Here is a 15,669-nt window from a genome sequence, read left to right as displayed (position 1 = left end):
GATGAGGACTTTTGCTCCAAATGGGAAAGGAGAAACCTCAGTCCCTAGAGATGCTCCCAGAGATAGTCCTGGAGATGAAGATGATGAAGACCCTTTGCTCCCAGGGAAGGAGAAAGGCCTCTGTTTTTGTTTCTGAATGGCTCAACCTTAAAATTGTACCCCAAAAAACTTCAAGAGTGGACGCTCGAAAGCAGTTGTGGGAAAAGCTGCAAGTTGGGGAAGGGACTCACATGTGAGCAGAGAACCAACCCAGGCAGCTGTCTCATTGTGATAATGTTTTCATAGCATGGACAAGAGAGACTCCTCTTCCTAAATGGACTGAACAAGGTTATTATGGAAGTGGTAAACAGACTGAACATCTCAAGGGCTGTCTTTTTACATTGTCACTGGGAGAAGGGAGAAAGGTGGGGGGAGGAGAAGAGTTCTGAAGGTGTGGTATAATTTTTTTTTCTTCTTTTAGGTCTGTTAATAAACTTCTTTACATTCTTTCAAGTTTGGTGCCTGCTTTGTGTTTCTCCTAATTCTTATCTCACAGAAGATAAGCAGTAATGAGTATTTTAGACCAAAGCACTACACCTCATAAGAAGAAGTCCAAAATTAAGAGTACTCTTAGATTCCATTCTGATGCAAGTCTCATACAGGAGGATTTCCATCATCTCTGTTCAGACAATGATGTGGCCTCAAATTTTTCTCGGCTTTGTCAGCTCCTGAAGTGATGCAAATTCCCGAGCATGACATTTCCACTGTTTGGGAAACATCAGTAACATAGAAAGCCCTTTTCCTGGAACCACCTACATGCATCAACTCTCTCCACTGCTTTGCTTATGTCATCTTAAAGAATTTTCAAAGTACTTAGGAAAATTTCGGTCTTTGCCTTCAAGTTCTTCTGTGGTTTGCTTTCCAGGAATCTAAATGGCTAGCTAAAGCTCGTGGATGAAATTTATAATTACCAAATTCAGTCTTCCAGGATAACAACAGTCAAACCTCTGTGCACAGCAAAGTTTGCTTTAAGGGGAAGGTCAAGGGCTTGGAATGGATTCCAACAGCAATTGAGGAACATTCATGGGTTTATCATCTTTGGCTTCACCACATTCTGCTGCAAAAGCTAATACATTTCTGTTGTCTGCCTTTCTCTGATGCAAATATAAGCAATATGCATTTCTAAGAAACCCCTTCATAAAGATTTTAAAATCCAAACAAAACCAAAACTTGAAGTCAAGCAAACAAAAAAATTTGTAACAAAGACAGACAAAGCTAAACGCCCTTATCAAACACGCGATGTGCTATTCTACAAAGTTTCTGCTGAGAGGAAGACCAATTTGTGACTATCACTAGTCATGTTTCTTAATGCTTTACTGGAAGGTGATAAGATATGATGATAAGGAGAGCAGTGTAAGAACCTCTGTAGAGCAGAAAGATTTCATTGACTGTGATGTATGTCACTGGTGATAACAACGAAAATTTTTCATGCTTTTAACCACCTCATGCTAAAATGAACAGATTATAGGAGTGGTAGGCTCTTCTTTTTGTTATTGGTTAGCTTTCATGAAAATGGTATTAAGGTTGAACTAGTAGTAAGTTCGGTTTTCTCCTCTTTGCAAAAGTGATTAAGAATGCAATGACAAAAGGACAGATATTTCCAGTACTTTTGACTTGAAATAATTAACGTGGAATAGTAACATTTTCAAAAGTGCCTAAATGCTTCAGGCTTTTACGGGTCTCTTCAAAGTATATTTACTCCACATAATACAGTGTGTTAGCAAGACCCCAGAGCTAATAACTAATGAACTAGATCCTGTGTCACCTTGTTGAGAAGCAGAATTAATTAGTCCAGCCATAATAGCATACTACCGAGAGTTTTGGCTTCATCAATCCGTGCTAGTACAGCACTGAGACATATAAATGAACTGTCTCTGGCAATTTTCTTGCAATGCTCTGTTACAGTGCATAGACATGCCTTCAAGCACTCAGACTCGTAACTCTGATTGAAGGAAACTCAGACTTTTACAGGTATGAAAGTTGCTTTTGAAAATAAGACTTGGGCACCTCTGAAAAGATCTATGTCCAAGACACAGTACCTTAGGCAGAAACCCAGGCAAGAGGCTACAGTCTGAAGTGTGAAGTTTAGTACCAAAAGTAAGATTTGCTGCAAGTTAGATAAAAGAAATTTCAGTGGCTTTTCTGGATAGATGCGGATCATTTCCAAGCCCGATAGAAGTTTCATTACACAATTATCCTTTCCATTTTGCAGTGATCACTGCCTAAAATAGACAAAACAGACTAGTCAGCTCTTGGTTTAAGTTAGACTCATTCTGCCTCAGTCCATTTCTGCTTCATGAAACTACCAATCTGCATGACCGAACAGCTTGGTCCATGCATTTTTACATTTATGCCACTGTGGATACAACTGATATTAGATAAATAATGCAGCAAAATAAAGACACAGTCAGCAAAAATATGTTAAAAGAATTATTTGTCTTTTGATTCAAATTCACATGGGAGGTAATTAGACAAACACCCTCCTCCATGTATAGCTGTGGGGAGGGAAACCAATGGAAAAAAAAATCTTCCCTTACAACTGATCTTTTTTCTTTTCCCTTTTCTTCCTGCAAACGGCAAAACCACATGTATTCAGCACAGTGAAATTTTGAGGGGGAAAATAGAGAGTCAGACTTCACCCAGCAGAAATTCAATATATTAATATGAAGGCCTGTCAAAACAGATTCTCTTGGTAAAGGGTTTTCCAAGGAATGTTCTTAAACGCTAGTATTATTAGACTGTTACAATCCCTCGCTCTATCTTGTCCCTCAAAATGTGTCCCTTTTAATTTTCCAGGCTTTTAATGAAATATCCTTAATATATGCCATTCTGATACCACCAACTCAGATTTCTGTAGGTCTCAGCCCTAGGAAGATATTGTTAGCAGTCACTACTTAAGCAATTATTGTTAAGAATTTTGTGAACATACAGATGTTGTGAGGGATAAAATATTAGCGGTTACCATGTATTAAAGCTGCATAGCTGAAAGAGATGTAGAAATGATAACAAGAAAGAGAAAAGTAAGTTAAGAGATAAGGCTAATGGACACTGAACACCTGAAGAACAGTATGAATTGCACATATTCAGAAGGACTCTAATAGTCTTACACATTATAGGATTTTGAGCCTCCTAGAACTTCTGGAAGAACTAAAAAACTGTGAACAACAAAAATCCCCCAACAAACAATCAACATCCTCCTTTAAAGTGTATGAGTGGTCACAACTTGCATTCCCTGTGGTAGCCACCAATTTTCTTGGCTAGTATTAAAAAGAAAACTAGGTCACATAGCAGTCTCTACACATTTCTTGGAGATGACTGCTAATTCCACAGTACTAACTCTGAACTTTAACCTGTGGATATTGAAAAGTTCTTACGTCTGTGGTTCTAGAGAATTGAAAGACTTATAAGCAACTTTGTGTATACATACTCATTTGCTACCATAGCATACTCTACCAGAAAGAAAAAGGAGGAAAAATTGTGGAGTTGAACAAGACCCACAGCAAAAAAACCCCCCAAAAGCCCAAAAAACCAAACAAAAACCCCCCAAACACCAACAACCCCTCCCCACCCCCCTGCCCTGCAATGTATTAATCTCTTTGGTTTTATCTATGCACAAAATTATACTGTTGTCACTTAATACATACTAAAGGGATTTAACAGAAATGGTTTAAATCCCTGTAAAGGTATACATTTCAGTATTAGAATATCTTATTTTTATTTACCTGAAACAAAACTGAAACAAAAAGCTAATATCTAATTAACTAATAAATGCAGGCTTTCCACTATTTTTTTTCTCACCTGTTTAACTAACCTACATTAAAATCTGACTTAGATTTTAAAAGAGATTTTCTTTTGGAATGGGGATAGCCCCAACTGAACATCATCAGAATAGAAAGAAAATGCTAAAACACCTCTTTCCACACCATTTTATAATTACCTCACTCTCCAAAAGAAGGTAATGGCGTTGTCTATGGGAACAAAGATGTCCTAGTACTGTGGCCTATTGTATATTTTCCAGATTGTGGCCTTGGCCACTTAAACTTAGACAAGACAGCTGTTCTGCTTAGAATCATAAATTTAGTTTGCAAATAACTGTTCTCACTTCAGAAAAAATGTAGTTACAGAAAACAGTGAAAATAATAGTACCTACAGGTACACATGTAATATTTGAGAAGACCGAAATTTCCTTCACCATAAAAGATACTTTAGCACTTTCCAAGCCAGTCCAAAATGAGGACAACGTTATTTTTTAAAATCCTATCCCTGTTGTTATTGCACATGACATATTACATTGTACTGTACAGTGTGTGGTGATGAGAAATTCTCTGCTTATTTAATTGTGATCCTTCAATGAATTTGAAAGGGAGCACTTTATTTCCATTTCTTTAATTTACTAGTTCTTTAGCTGATGATTTTATTAACTCTTGTATTTGAGAACTGATGCTTAACAAAAAAAGGAGAGGAAAAAAAGGCCTTTGGCAGTATTGTGAAGGCCTGGAACTGAATAATGCACTTTAATAATGAGGAATAGAGCTATGGCTTTTGCTGATGGCTGTGACCGGCTCTGTGACCTGATTATGTCGCAGAGTGTCAGCAGCTGAGACACTACAAAAGGGAGTGCATCCCATCAAATCTATCTCCATTGTAATCACTTGCACTGCTGAGAGGCTTGTTAGGAGCAGGGAATCCATCAGGCCTCATTAGCACCGTTTACCATCAAGAAGCTCAAAGAGCAAATGTGTACCCTCTCATCAGAATAATGAGAACCAAAGTACTCCTATTATCTAACTGGATCAACAATGCCTCTCTCTCCGTTTAGTTTCCTGAGCTACTTGTGGACTACAGCACTCAAAAATTAGTTATTTTTTTGTTAAGTACCACGGTGGACCTGTGTGTAAGATTTTTCTTATACAGAAGGTTTTCATGTCTAAAGACCAAGGCATGGGCACAAGGAAGCCCGAGTTCCTTCAGGGGCATTCTTAGGTTATAATGAAGCCATCTCAATTAATTCACTGTTCAATTAAAGTGTGGACAATACAATTACACTATACATACTTAGATTTTCCTTTTAATCTCCCAGGAAACAGACTATTGCCCTCTTTATCCATAAGGCAGTTTATTATGCCAACCCTTATCATGCTACCCTTTTCTTTTATGACAAAATGTTATTTTGCAACTGCTGAATTAAGTAGTATTTTTCTCTTGTTAGACAACTCCCATCTTTCCAAAAGAGAAACTAATGAATAAAACTGATGATAATTAAGAAACCATATTCATCAACCTTGCTTTCATATTTCTGGGGCTCATTTCCTTACAAATATCATGAAAACAGCCAAAGCACACATTTCACATGCTTAATAAACATAGTGAAACCAACACAAAACTCCTGACTTTTTCTTTCATTTGCAAAACCAGCATAAAAAAGAGATATATTGGGTTGTTAAACCTCTGAAGAATCCAAGGGCAGCAATGGCACTAGGGTCCTACTGTAAGGGCAGGCTGAAGCTGAATAGGTAGATAGCCTCTCTTTGAAATCTACTGACAGGGTGCAATCTGGCAAACCTGCTGCCCTGGCCTTTAAATTTAAGATATGAAAGCCCAGTGCTGCAAACACTTCCGGGAAAGTGCTGAGGGCAGACAGAATGTAAGCAGTGTTACATGGGCCAATAGCTCTTCATAATATGCCTCTGAAAATGAAAATTTGATTTAGAGTCCTCTACCTGTACTATATCAAATTAATCAGGTGATCTAATCATATTATTTCAAGGGATTAGAGCTCTTGGCTAGGTCGTGGGAAGCTCTGCTACTACAGTTCATATTGCCACCCAAAGCAAAAGAAGAAAAATAAATTAACATGCCATAACTGTGAGTTCAATAATTAAATAAATAACAAATATGTTATAAAAATTATTGTTAATATATATGATTTTGTTATTGCAATTGTAAGAACTCCAAGACTATTGGGAATTAAGGCCATGTCATATGTCACTTAAAGGATCATTTCCCTTAAATTTGCCATAGGATCTTGGATTTGACCTGTAGCTTAATGTCTCCAGGGATTACTGATCACCATATATTTAGCTAGACAGATGGACATTTACAAGCCCTGAATTTCTGTAACAGAAACAGCATGTAATTACAAAGATTGCACATACAAACATTCTAGTAATTCATCCAGCTTCATATTTTCAGGAGTGAGTTTTGGGTATCATGCTTGTGATTCCTTGAAAGAGGCAATTTTCAAAGGGCAGATTCTTAACATATGGTGCAAATCTGGCTCTTTAATGACCAAGAACATTATTCAGAAATGGAGCATTTCAAATTACTATTCATTTATGCTCCCAATTTTGAAGAAACATCTTTTGGTTCTTGGTTAGGCGCTATAATTCCATTAATTTGAAAAGAATGAAATTTAATTTATGGATTGTTGTTAAATTACACTAAATATTCCTGTTTTAAGACAGTTAGCCTAAGAAGTGGACTCTAAGTAATATGAGTTTATGCTGAATATTATAAAACTGTGTGTTATATTACATGCTTACTATCAATATTTATCTGTATTGTGGCAAGTTCTGCAATACTGATTATAAACTAAGGAACATTTACAAAAACAAGTAATAAAAAGACAACCTTTATTTAAATGAGCTAGGAAGATAGCTAGATGCTGCAATCTTATCCAACAATTGAGAAAATTCTTCCTTTCTTTTCTCTTTCTCTGCAACCTGTGGAATTATTGGACTTTACATTATGTCTGGAATAAACAAGACTCAGCCTGAGGGAAACTTTCATTCAGCAATATCTTCATAATAGTATTTTTTTTAAAGATACAGTGAATGGTCACACATAGATTATGTTTTCTGTGGAGAACATGTAAAGGAAAAACTATAAAACAATTAGCCTATATTTAAAACTTCAGCTCTTACGATGAACATCTTTGGTGTCAAGTGCCTCATGAGTGCCGACTGTGAACCATTTCTGGAGCACAGAGGAGATAGAAACAAGCAGGCTTCTAGGTTAGAGCTGATCTGACTATGAGTTATAGGTATTATAACCAACTTTTCTTCCAAACCAATACCCCATCCCTCCAGAAATCTTAATAGGCTTTTGAGAGCCTCCATTTAAAACTGGCTGCATAAAATGATCCTTTGATGAAAAGGGATTGAAACAAGGGTTAAAGTAGACATTGAAAGGTTATGGTAGAGGGCACATTGTTCATACAATCCTCCTTTAATATGTGTGGTGTGCACCTGCGATAAGATGATTCATTAGATAAGGCCTCACTTTGACAAGCTCCATCGTTCAACCCTCGGGGTAGTGATGGAACAATTCTGCACCCACCCAGTAAATATAACAAGGTCAGCATTTTTTTTCCTGGGACTTGGATGGTGATAGTGAAGCTCAGGAAGCATCTTTGTTTATGTGTCCTGTTAAAAAACCCAGGGGGGGTCCTATAAAGTGGTGACTTTTATTTTTTAATGGGTCAAAATAAAAAAATCTCACTCTTGTTCCAGTTAGGTAAAGCAAAATTACCAGGAGAAAAGCAGCTCTTCCTTTTTTTTCTCCTCACTGGTAAACAGTAAGAGTAGAAACTAAACTTTAGATTCACATATCATCCAAGCTGAATCATTTCAATAAATGTTTTTCAGGGCCTAACATCCAAATAAACACTGTGGATATCACCATATGCCCAATTTGTAGCATTTAGAATAATGACATTCAAATTACTCAGTTACCAGTTATATTGACAGATTTGTTGCAGAGAAACAAGACATTGTGTTACTTTTAGTCCTAATAAATGCAATAAAGAATGACAGTGGTCACAATCTGAAAGGCACTTAAATATGCTGTATCAAAGGAATTATTTTTACATATATGGATTCAGATGCATATCTTTCTGCATCATACTAAGACTGAAACTGAAATAGTTTGAACAAATAAACAGCTCCAAAATGTAGGTAATGCACAATCTCTCTCTTAGATAGACTAACTCTAAAGCAATGTTCAAGTTTCTGTTTGTAAAATTTTCTTTAAACCAAAATAATCTCCCAAATTTGCATTTAAAAGCTGGCATATTCATTGCAAATTGCTTAACATAGTTAATAAACAAATGCATAAGCCACCCAGATAAATCTGCCCTCGATACTTCATTACAATTTGTTTTCTTTTACTTAAAACATTTAATGCCTTTTAAGAAATTAAGTAATACAGAAATGCCAGAGAAATGCAAAAAAGTGAAGCACAGTACCACTTCAGTAAAGGTGTGTGTTATTAGGCATATGTAAGTGGAAGAAGAGAGCTGGTATGCTTGTTAAGAATCACAGGCTTGCTGAACTTTTAAAATACCATGGTATTGCACTACTGCGATATTTTTAAAGGACTGAAACAAAATAAAACAAGCCCTTAGCATTTTCTAGCTTGAAAACTCTTTCTAACAGTGCCTAACTTCCTCCTGTTTCTCAGACTTTCCATTTCTTACCTTGTCTAGGAAATCAATATTTATTTATCTTCAACATGTGCACTTTTAAATTGCTGTCATACAAGCGGAACTCATTTTTGTCCCAAGATCAGCCTGCCATCAGAATTCACTGTTTGCTCCATCTTCTACTCACCTGTCCTTGTGCATTAGTGACGAGCTGGCCTGTCACCCCCTGAAGACTGGAGAGGGCATTTCCAAAGGCTTGGGAGTTTGCTACTGAGCCCATGGCTGCCGCTGCTGCAGCTGCTGCTGCTTGACTTGCTAGTGGACTATTAACCAGCTGAAAAAAAAGAAATAAAATATCATGATAACACCCATTATAAACATATAATGCTAACTGGATAATATAAAAGTGATAGCACAGTAATGTTTACGTTATTTTAATGTTTTTTACCCACTGAATTGCACGTAAAAAAATGTCTGCTCCTCCAAGAGCTCAAGTTTTGAGAGGTTCTTACTTCTGGGGCTTTGAAAATGAATAGTTTTAAAAAAGGAAGAGGAAACTCCATGTTAATGTGGAAGAATAAAATTCTCTTTTTTAACCCTACCTTCTCTCCCCTTTTCTTTTTTTAAATCGAGTTATGCTTGATGTGTTTCTTTAGGCTCAGTGTGCTAATGCCACAGGTGTAGCAGCCTAGTACTGCTGTAAATAGCAATCAGTGACAGATTAGCACCTGATGTGACTGGGAGTGGAATGTTTACTTGGGGATATTCAGAACAGAGACTATTTCACTGATGACCCCAAACCCAAGAAAAATCTGCAAATCCTTTCAGTTTTTGTCATTAAACAATTGGTCTCAATATCTAAATAAATTACAATACTCAACCTTACTCAACCTTGTAAGTAAGGTCAGTAGATATCAACTAAAATTTCAAAATTCATTTGCAAAATACAATACTAAGCACTATGCGCCTTCTCAAATGTGAATGATTAGTTCCAGGACTCATAAATTTTCAGGAAATAAATTGTACTGCCTGCTTTAGTCAACTCTACCTAAGTGCTTGATAGAAAGCATAGAGCACGGTCATGGCTTTCACCTTAGGAGACTAGGGGAATCCCACAGAGGAACACTCCTATCAAGTCTTGTGATTATCAAGCATATGAAATGTGTGTTCCTCTGTCAGAATCAAAAGTCATCTTGGACATGGCTTTTCCACTGGATTATTGTGAAGTTTCTATTTTCTTATCTTTTTCTGAGAAAGGACAAACTTTGAACCAAGCACACAGGGATGACAGTGTAAAAAAAAAACACTGGGAACCATCATCACTAGGACAGTTGTCTTCAGAGCAATCAAACTGAGTTCAAGAGGCTGAAAATACATTTTAGAGTGGCTTTGCTTCCTAAGAATCATTGCTTTATAGCAGAACTTGCAAAATACGCATGAGCAGGGTAGAGCAGCCAGAAGTTTGAGGGACAAAACAGTCTAGGAACATTTTTTCTTAGACTGAGATGAAAATGCTAGAGCTATCTGAGTAAAGCTTTATGTTTGAGCTGATATTAGTAGGAGTTCTAAGTCCTTAGATGATGAGTAAGTTATCAATCCTTTAGAAATGGAGACTCAGAAGCAGCAGTAAGGGATGTACTCCATAGACAGGCTCTGCTTCAAAATAGGTTATAAAAAATTAATCAGTGATTAGTAGATGTTTTAAGCATGTTACAGATATGAGTAGTGTGTATGTTATAGACGTTTAGAAACCCATCAATAGAAGATGTCGGATATGGTTATAATCTATGCTTATAAGAAACCTACTTGTCTGTTAGACATTGCAAAACCTACAATTGATTGGTCATACATTAAAACATCTATTAATCATTCATTAGCCCCTCATGAAGTATTTATAAATGCAACCTTGATATAAAGTGTTGCTTAAAGGGGTGCCTTGAGCACATCCAATCCCTCTAGAAATTGTAAAGTAAATAACTAAATAAAGATTAGTAGCAATGCCAGACAGAAAAAATGACATTGTTTGGAGGAAATATTTTGATTTGGGAAAAATTGTTATATGAATCTCTAAAAGTGCTTCGCAGCACCCCATGGCAAGAAAATCAAGCAGGAATAAAAGACAAAAGGGGAAAACTGCAATGCATGCTTGATTAGCAGTTCTTACGAGCTAAGCTGTGAAGAGAACTGAGACCAGCACAATGAGCAAGGCAAAGCTCAGTCCCTGAATGCAAGACTACAAGAAATTCCACCGACTGCACAAAGGTGTGAGTGCAAAGGTAGCTGATGCACTCTTCAGTGATTTGGGTGGTGCCTGAGCATGGCACTGTAATGCCAGAGAACAATATACATAAACTGGTTGGTTTTCTGTTCAAAACCGTGACATTTCTTTATTGTCCCAATCAGAAGCTGGCAAACCCTGCCTTTTTTTCACAGCACTTCATTGGCAGTACTGGGACTTGGAAGTAATTCCCTTATAGCTGTAAATACTTGGAGAGGAAGGAGGCAGCAGCAAGAGTGTAAGACTTTCAGAAAAGGCCTTTTACAGTCTTATTAGCAACCTACTGAACCTCTGATCCCACAGCATCTCACTGCAGGTACAAATGATAATCTTTGAACAGTTACCCTACATCAGCTAATAAACTACACTGGCTGCTATATTCAGGGCTTTGGAGGCATGTAAGAACAGCTGCTAGGGCAGCATAAATAAGCTTGTGAATCTGGAAACTAAAAAGGGTTAAAACTTTCTAAAAATCAGACTATCACCTTCTAGAATCTCTTTTCCATTTTTCTTGCACCAGTTTTCAAAAAATATACATTTTCAAATACAACAATAAAATGTAATTACAACAAACCCTGGAGACACTCAGGATTGCTTTTAGTTGCATCACAGAGATAAGCTACTTATTAAAAATGATGGCAGAGGCTGTGATATGCATAGGTACCCTGCATAGTATCATGTTCCAGGGAAAAATACAGTGAGTGGTTCCAGGAAAAAATACAGTGAATGGGCCAAATCACAGGGTAAGAGACTTCAAAGTGCATATGAAACCATCCCTATCTATTCATAAGTCCAATTAAAAAGGAGAGGATGCATTTTTCTTTGAGTGTGTTGGGGAGCTGTTGACTGCAAGTTACGCTCTATTCAATTGACCCTTTTTATATTGTGTGTAAACTGGGGATGGAGAAACACATCTCTTTTCATTACGTCTGGACACCAAGATAACACATTGGATCTTCCTTTTATTCAAAAATAAAATCTCTAACTTGAGAGGTTTATCAATTTCTCAGTGAAGCTTGAATCCCTAAGAATACATGTTGGAAATATTAGAAATATATTGTGAAAAATCCCACAAAGGACTCTTCCCATTTTGTTTCTGTATTTAAATCATGATTTAATTTGGAAGGCTGAGATATTTGGAGCTGTCAATTCCAGTCCCCAAATCTCTTCTCCCACTCAAAATACCAGCCATAACAGTTGGTAATAGTAATCTTTGTTTAAAGTGACAGGCCAGCCCTCTCAATGACACCTCCACTAATGACATGACTATATGAGGAAACAAACTTTATGAAGAAGAATATTCTAATAACTGACTAGGTTTAGTACATTTTTCTGAATTCCCAAAGCTGATCTTTTAAAGGCAAAGCATATGAAAATTGTCTACTTTAAGTCAGTAAAAGCAGAAGACATTCCAGTGGAGCAGACAGAATTCACGCAAGTAAAACTAATCTGAGAAATTAAGGTGGATGAAAGAGGCACTACTTACAAGATCCTAAAACTATGGCATACGAAGTGAGAGTTTCTATGGTTAAAAAAACCAATATCTGAAAAAAAACCAATCTGAAGAAAAGTGTGTTAGAGTCAATGCTGCAAGCAGCTTTCTTGAGAGCCACAAATACTTTTATCTTTTGGAAGAATACCATCTTCCTCTTTATTTTGAAAACTACCTTAGTATTTCATTGAACTTGCTGTAAGAAACTGATCAAGCATTCATCTATCATTGAATACAAGATCAGATTTGATAACCTAAACAGTAATTTCACTTTCCTCTGAAAAGGCAAGTCCTACTGAACTTTCAGTCTCCTAGTCTGGAAATCAAAGGGCCAGTTTTACTCATTACAATATCATTCAGTCAACAAATATAAAGAAAAAAACAAACAGTTTTACTAGTGAAAAGTCAAGGTATTTCAGGATGCCAGAGCATCACATGAAAAAATGGGCCTATAAACTGAAAGGTAAAGTCACTTTATGCAGTGCCAGTATATACGTCTTGTGTGTTTTCTAAAGCATTTGTGGAGGAGGCTGAGTAAAGGTGTGCTGCTATCTGAATGCAGCCATGGAGAATAGAAGGACTTATTGCGGAGTAAGTTCAGGCATAACTTCATTTTACAAAATAGTCTTTTTCAGAAAGACTGCTAGAAAAATCACATTTCTGGATATCTCCTAGAGATGAAATTAGTGTAGAAAAATATTACATTTGATTAGGGACCAATAGATCCTCAGTCTCTTATGTTCTCCGACAAACTCTTCTGTAGGGAGCATCACACTACTAGATTAGCTGCTGTGAGTATTTGCTTAAACCAATGCTTTTCAAGGGAAAACAAATATGTCTAACAGTTGAGAAGAATTCAGCAATGGCTCTCAGTCAGAAAAACATGACATTTTTCTTTTCTATCCATAATGAGTGAAAATTGATCACAGAAATGAAATTTTTATCAGCATGGCATGTGTGTTTTTAGGAATTTTTAGATGAGAATCTATCTGAATTTTATTGTGTTTAGCTGATGAGAGAATTGCAGGTTAAAATATAGTGGGATTTATTCCCATTTTTTCTCAGTGGCTCATGAGACAGATTCTGGGTGGTAGTCACTGGACCTTAAGAAAAAAGAGTGTTTCATACTGAGCACAGGCTCCTGAGGATATTCTGATAACTTCTTTGTTATTGTGACTAGCATTATCACCTGTATTGGGTGCAGATGGAAAGGTTTTGGTAGTGGAGGAGCTGCAGAGGAGGAGGATAAAAAAACTGGAGTGGACAAAACAAAGGGAACAGCAAGGTCAGAAAAAGAAGAAGGAGGTGTTCCACAGCAGTGAATGTGTCTCCACTGTAGCCCTTTGAGGATCCTAGAGTAGGCAAATGGATATTTCTTGATGTGAACTGTGATCCATGGAGAGACCAAGCAGGATCAGGGGAAAAGTGTGAAGAGAAAGTAGCAAGAGAAGGGAACTATTAAGGACTGACTATAGCTCCTCACTGAGGGTGGGTAGAGGAGTCAGGAGTGAAGGAGTGAAATTAAGTCTGGGAGAGTGGGGAGAAAAGCTGTTTTAATATTTGTCTTTGTTTCTCACTTAATTGGCACTATATTAATTATTCCCAAGCTGAATCTGTTTTGCCCTCAAGACTGATTGGTAAGCAGTACATCTTGATCCATGAACTTTCTCACCTTGCTTCCTTCTCCCTCCCACTGAGGCAGCGAATGAATGGCTGGGTGGGCGTTGCTAACCAACCACACCACTGCATGACAGTAACTGGAAACTGTACGTAGCAACAACAATACTCACATGTTTTCAATACCTTGATGACATAGAAGCAGAGCATTCCAACCTAGATACCCATATGCTTGGTTTCTAAACATGAGTGAATTGATACAGAAGTGTGGTTTCCCTGAGGGTCCCCATTAGCTCTTCTGGCAAATTCTTTACATAGTACTAATGCTTATATTCCTAATTGTTTTCAATATGCATATATGCTTAGTATCAGTTGATAGCTCCCTGAACTTACATAAAATCTCAGGGTCCCTTGAAGGAATTAAAAAAAAAAGACACTGGGAAGACTGCTTGAATTGAATCCTGTGAAAGCACCTAGATACGACAGCAGTAAGTACCAAACAAATGTTCATAATAATCAACAAGATCACCACTTAGCACTTATATAGAGTTGTGGGTGACTGAGCTCTGTCAATTTAATTTATTTTTAGGCTTTTAAGTAAAAATAAGTCAAATTTTGAAACATCCTGTGAACATGCAGATCCCAAGAAAGTCAAGAGAGAATACACAGGTAACATAAACCAAAAGATGTTAATTTAATCCAAAGAGGTGATGTGAGCAAGCATTTTGGAAACTCCATCTGGTTTTGTACTTATCAGTTGGAATTTTTTTTTTAATGTTGATCTTCCCCTGCCTCTCTCCCTCCTTTTTTGTTTACATAATAGGATAATTACAACATTTAACATCTGTAAATGAATATCAGGGTAAAATGTCTAATAAAATGGCTGTCATAGAGCCTAATCATGCATAACTATTTGAAAACATGTCCAGCAGGCAAATCTCAAATTATGAAAAAAAAATTGAATCTGTCACCATTTTGTTTTTGTACACTGTTGTGATACGATCAACCTACAGAGTGTACAATGTAGTTATACTATCCAGACCCATCCAACATCGTCTGGTTGTTTCAAAACTGCACAGGTCTATATTTGCAAATGGTTGTAGATGGTAGGAGTTCCAAGTAGGCTGCTTAGACAGATATTTTAGTATATGCACATATATCAGAAATGTATGTACAACATACAGTGTAGAGACAAGGATATTGAAATATCTGAAAGCATCGACTTGACAGAGACACTTAAAATATCTGGTTCTCACAGATACTTAGTCTGCTCATTATATGCATTTATTGTGGTTGAGCTATTTGCTGTCTAAATCTATGCTGAATTTTCTATCAGAAGTAAGTACTGATAGTGGTATCACTGATGTGACATGACTTGATTCAATGCAAAGCGACGTGACCTGAGGTGATTGGAAGTACGCAGTGCTCATGTAAGCCTTGATATGACATGGATAGAAGAGAATGCACAAAATTTCTCACAATATCTTTGTAAACAAGGTGCTGCTGGTCAAATTTGAACCAGTCTGAAAAACTACAATAACAATTTGCAAAATAAAAAGGGTGTATTTCTTATAGAGCCATGGCAAAGCAAATAAAGAGCAGACATCATTCCCAGGTCTCTTGGACCAAACTACTGGAGACATGAATAATGAAGAACACATCAGGGCACAGGCTAAGAGTGAGCAGACACCACCCCAGCTACTTTCCTTTTTGCTCTGTTAGTGACAAATAGAAAAGAGAGGAGAGGAAACTAAAAGAAAGGGATGCTTGTTGGGTCTAATCCTACAAGATAAACTAAATTGAAGTTGTCAACATGTCTGA

At 36.9% G+C, this 15,669-nt stretch overlaps 1 protein-coding gene across 1 annotated transcript in view; it reads right to left on the bottom strand.

Annotated features, from left to right (window-relative positions):
- The window catches only part of POU6F2 (POU class 6 homeobox 2), a 331,945-nt gene that overhangs the window by 54,585 nt on the left and 261,691 nt on the right, over positions 1–15,669 (bottom strand). Inside the window, exon 7 of the mRNA XM_017734610.1 lies at positions 8,649–8,795. Coding sequence (XP_017590099.1) covers positions 8,649–8,795 — 147 coding nt within the window. The remainder of the gene's footprint in view (positions 1–8,648; positions 8,796–15,669) is intronic.

Source organism: Corvus brachyrhynchos, unplaced genomic scaffold, assembly GCF_000691975.1.
Source record: "Corvus brachyrhynchos isolate BGI_N302 unplaced genomic scaffold, ASM69197v1 scaffold94, whole genome shotgun sequence".
Lineage (NCBI taxonomy): Eukaryota > Metazoa > Chordata > Aves > Passeriformes > Corvidae > Corvus > Corvus brachyrhynchos.
Note: the sequence above shows the minus strand (reverse complement) of the source record. Positions and strands in the feature narration are given on the sequence as shown.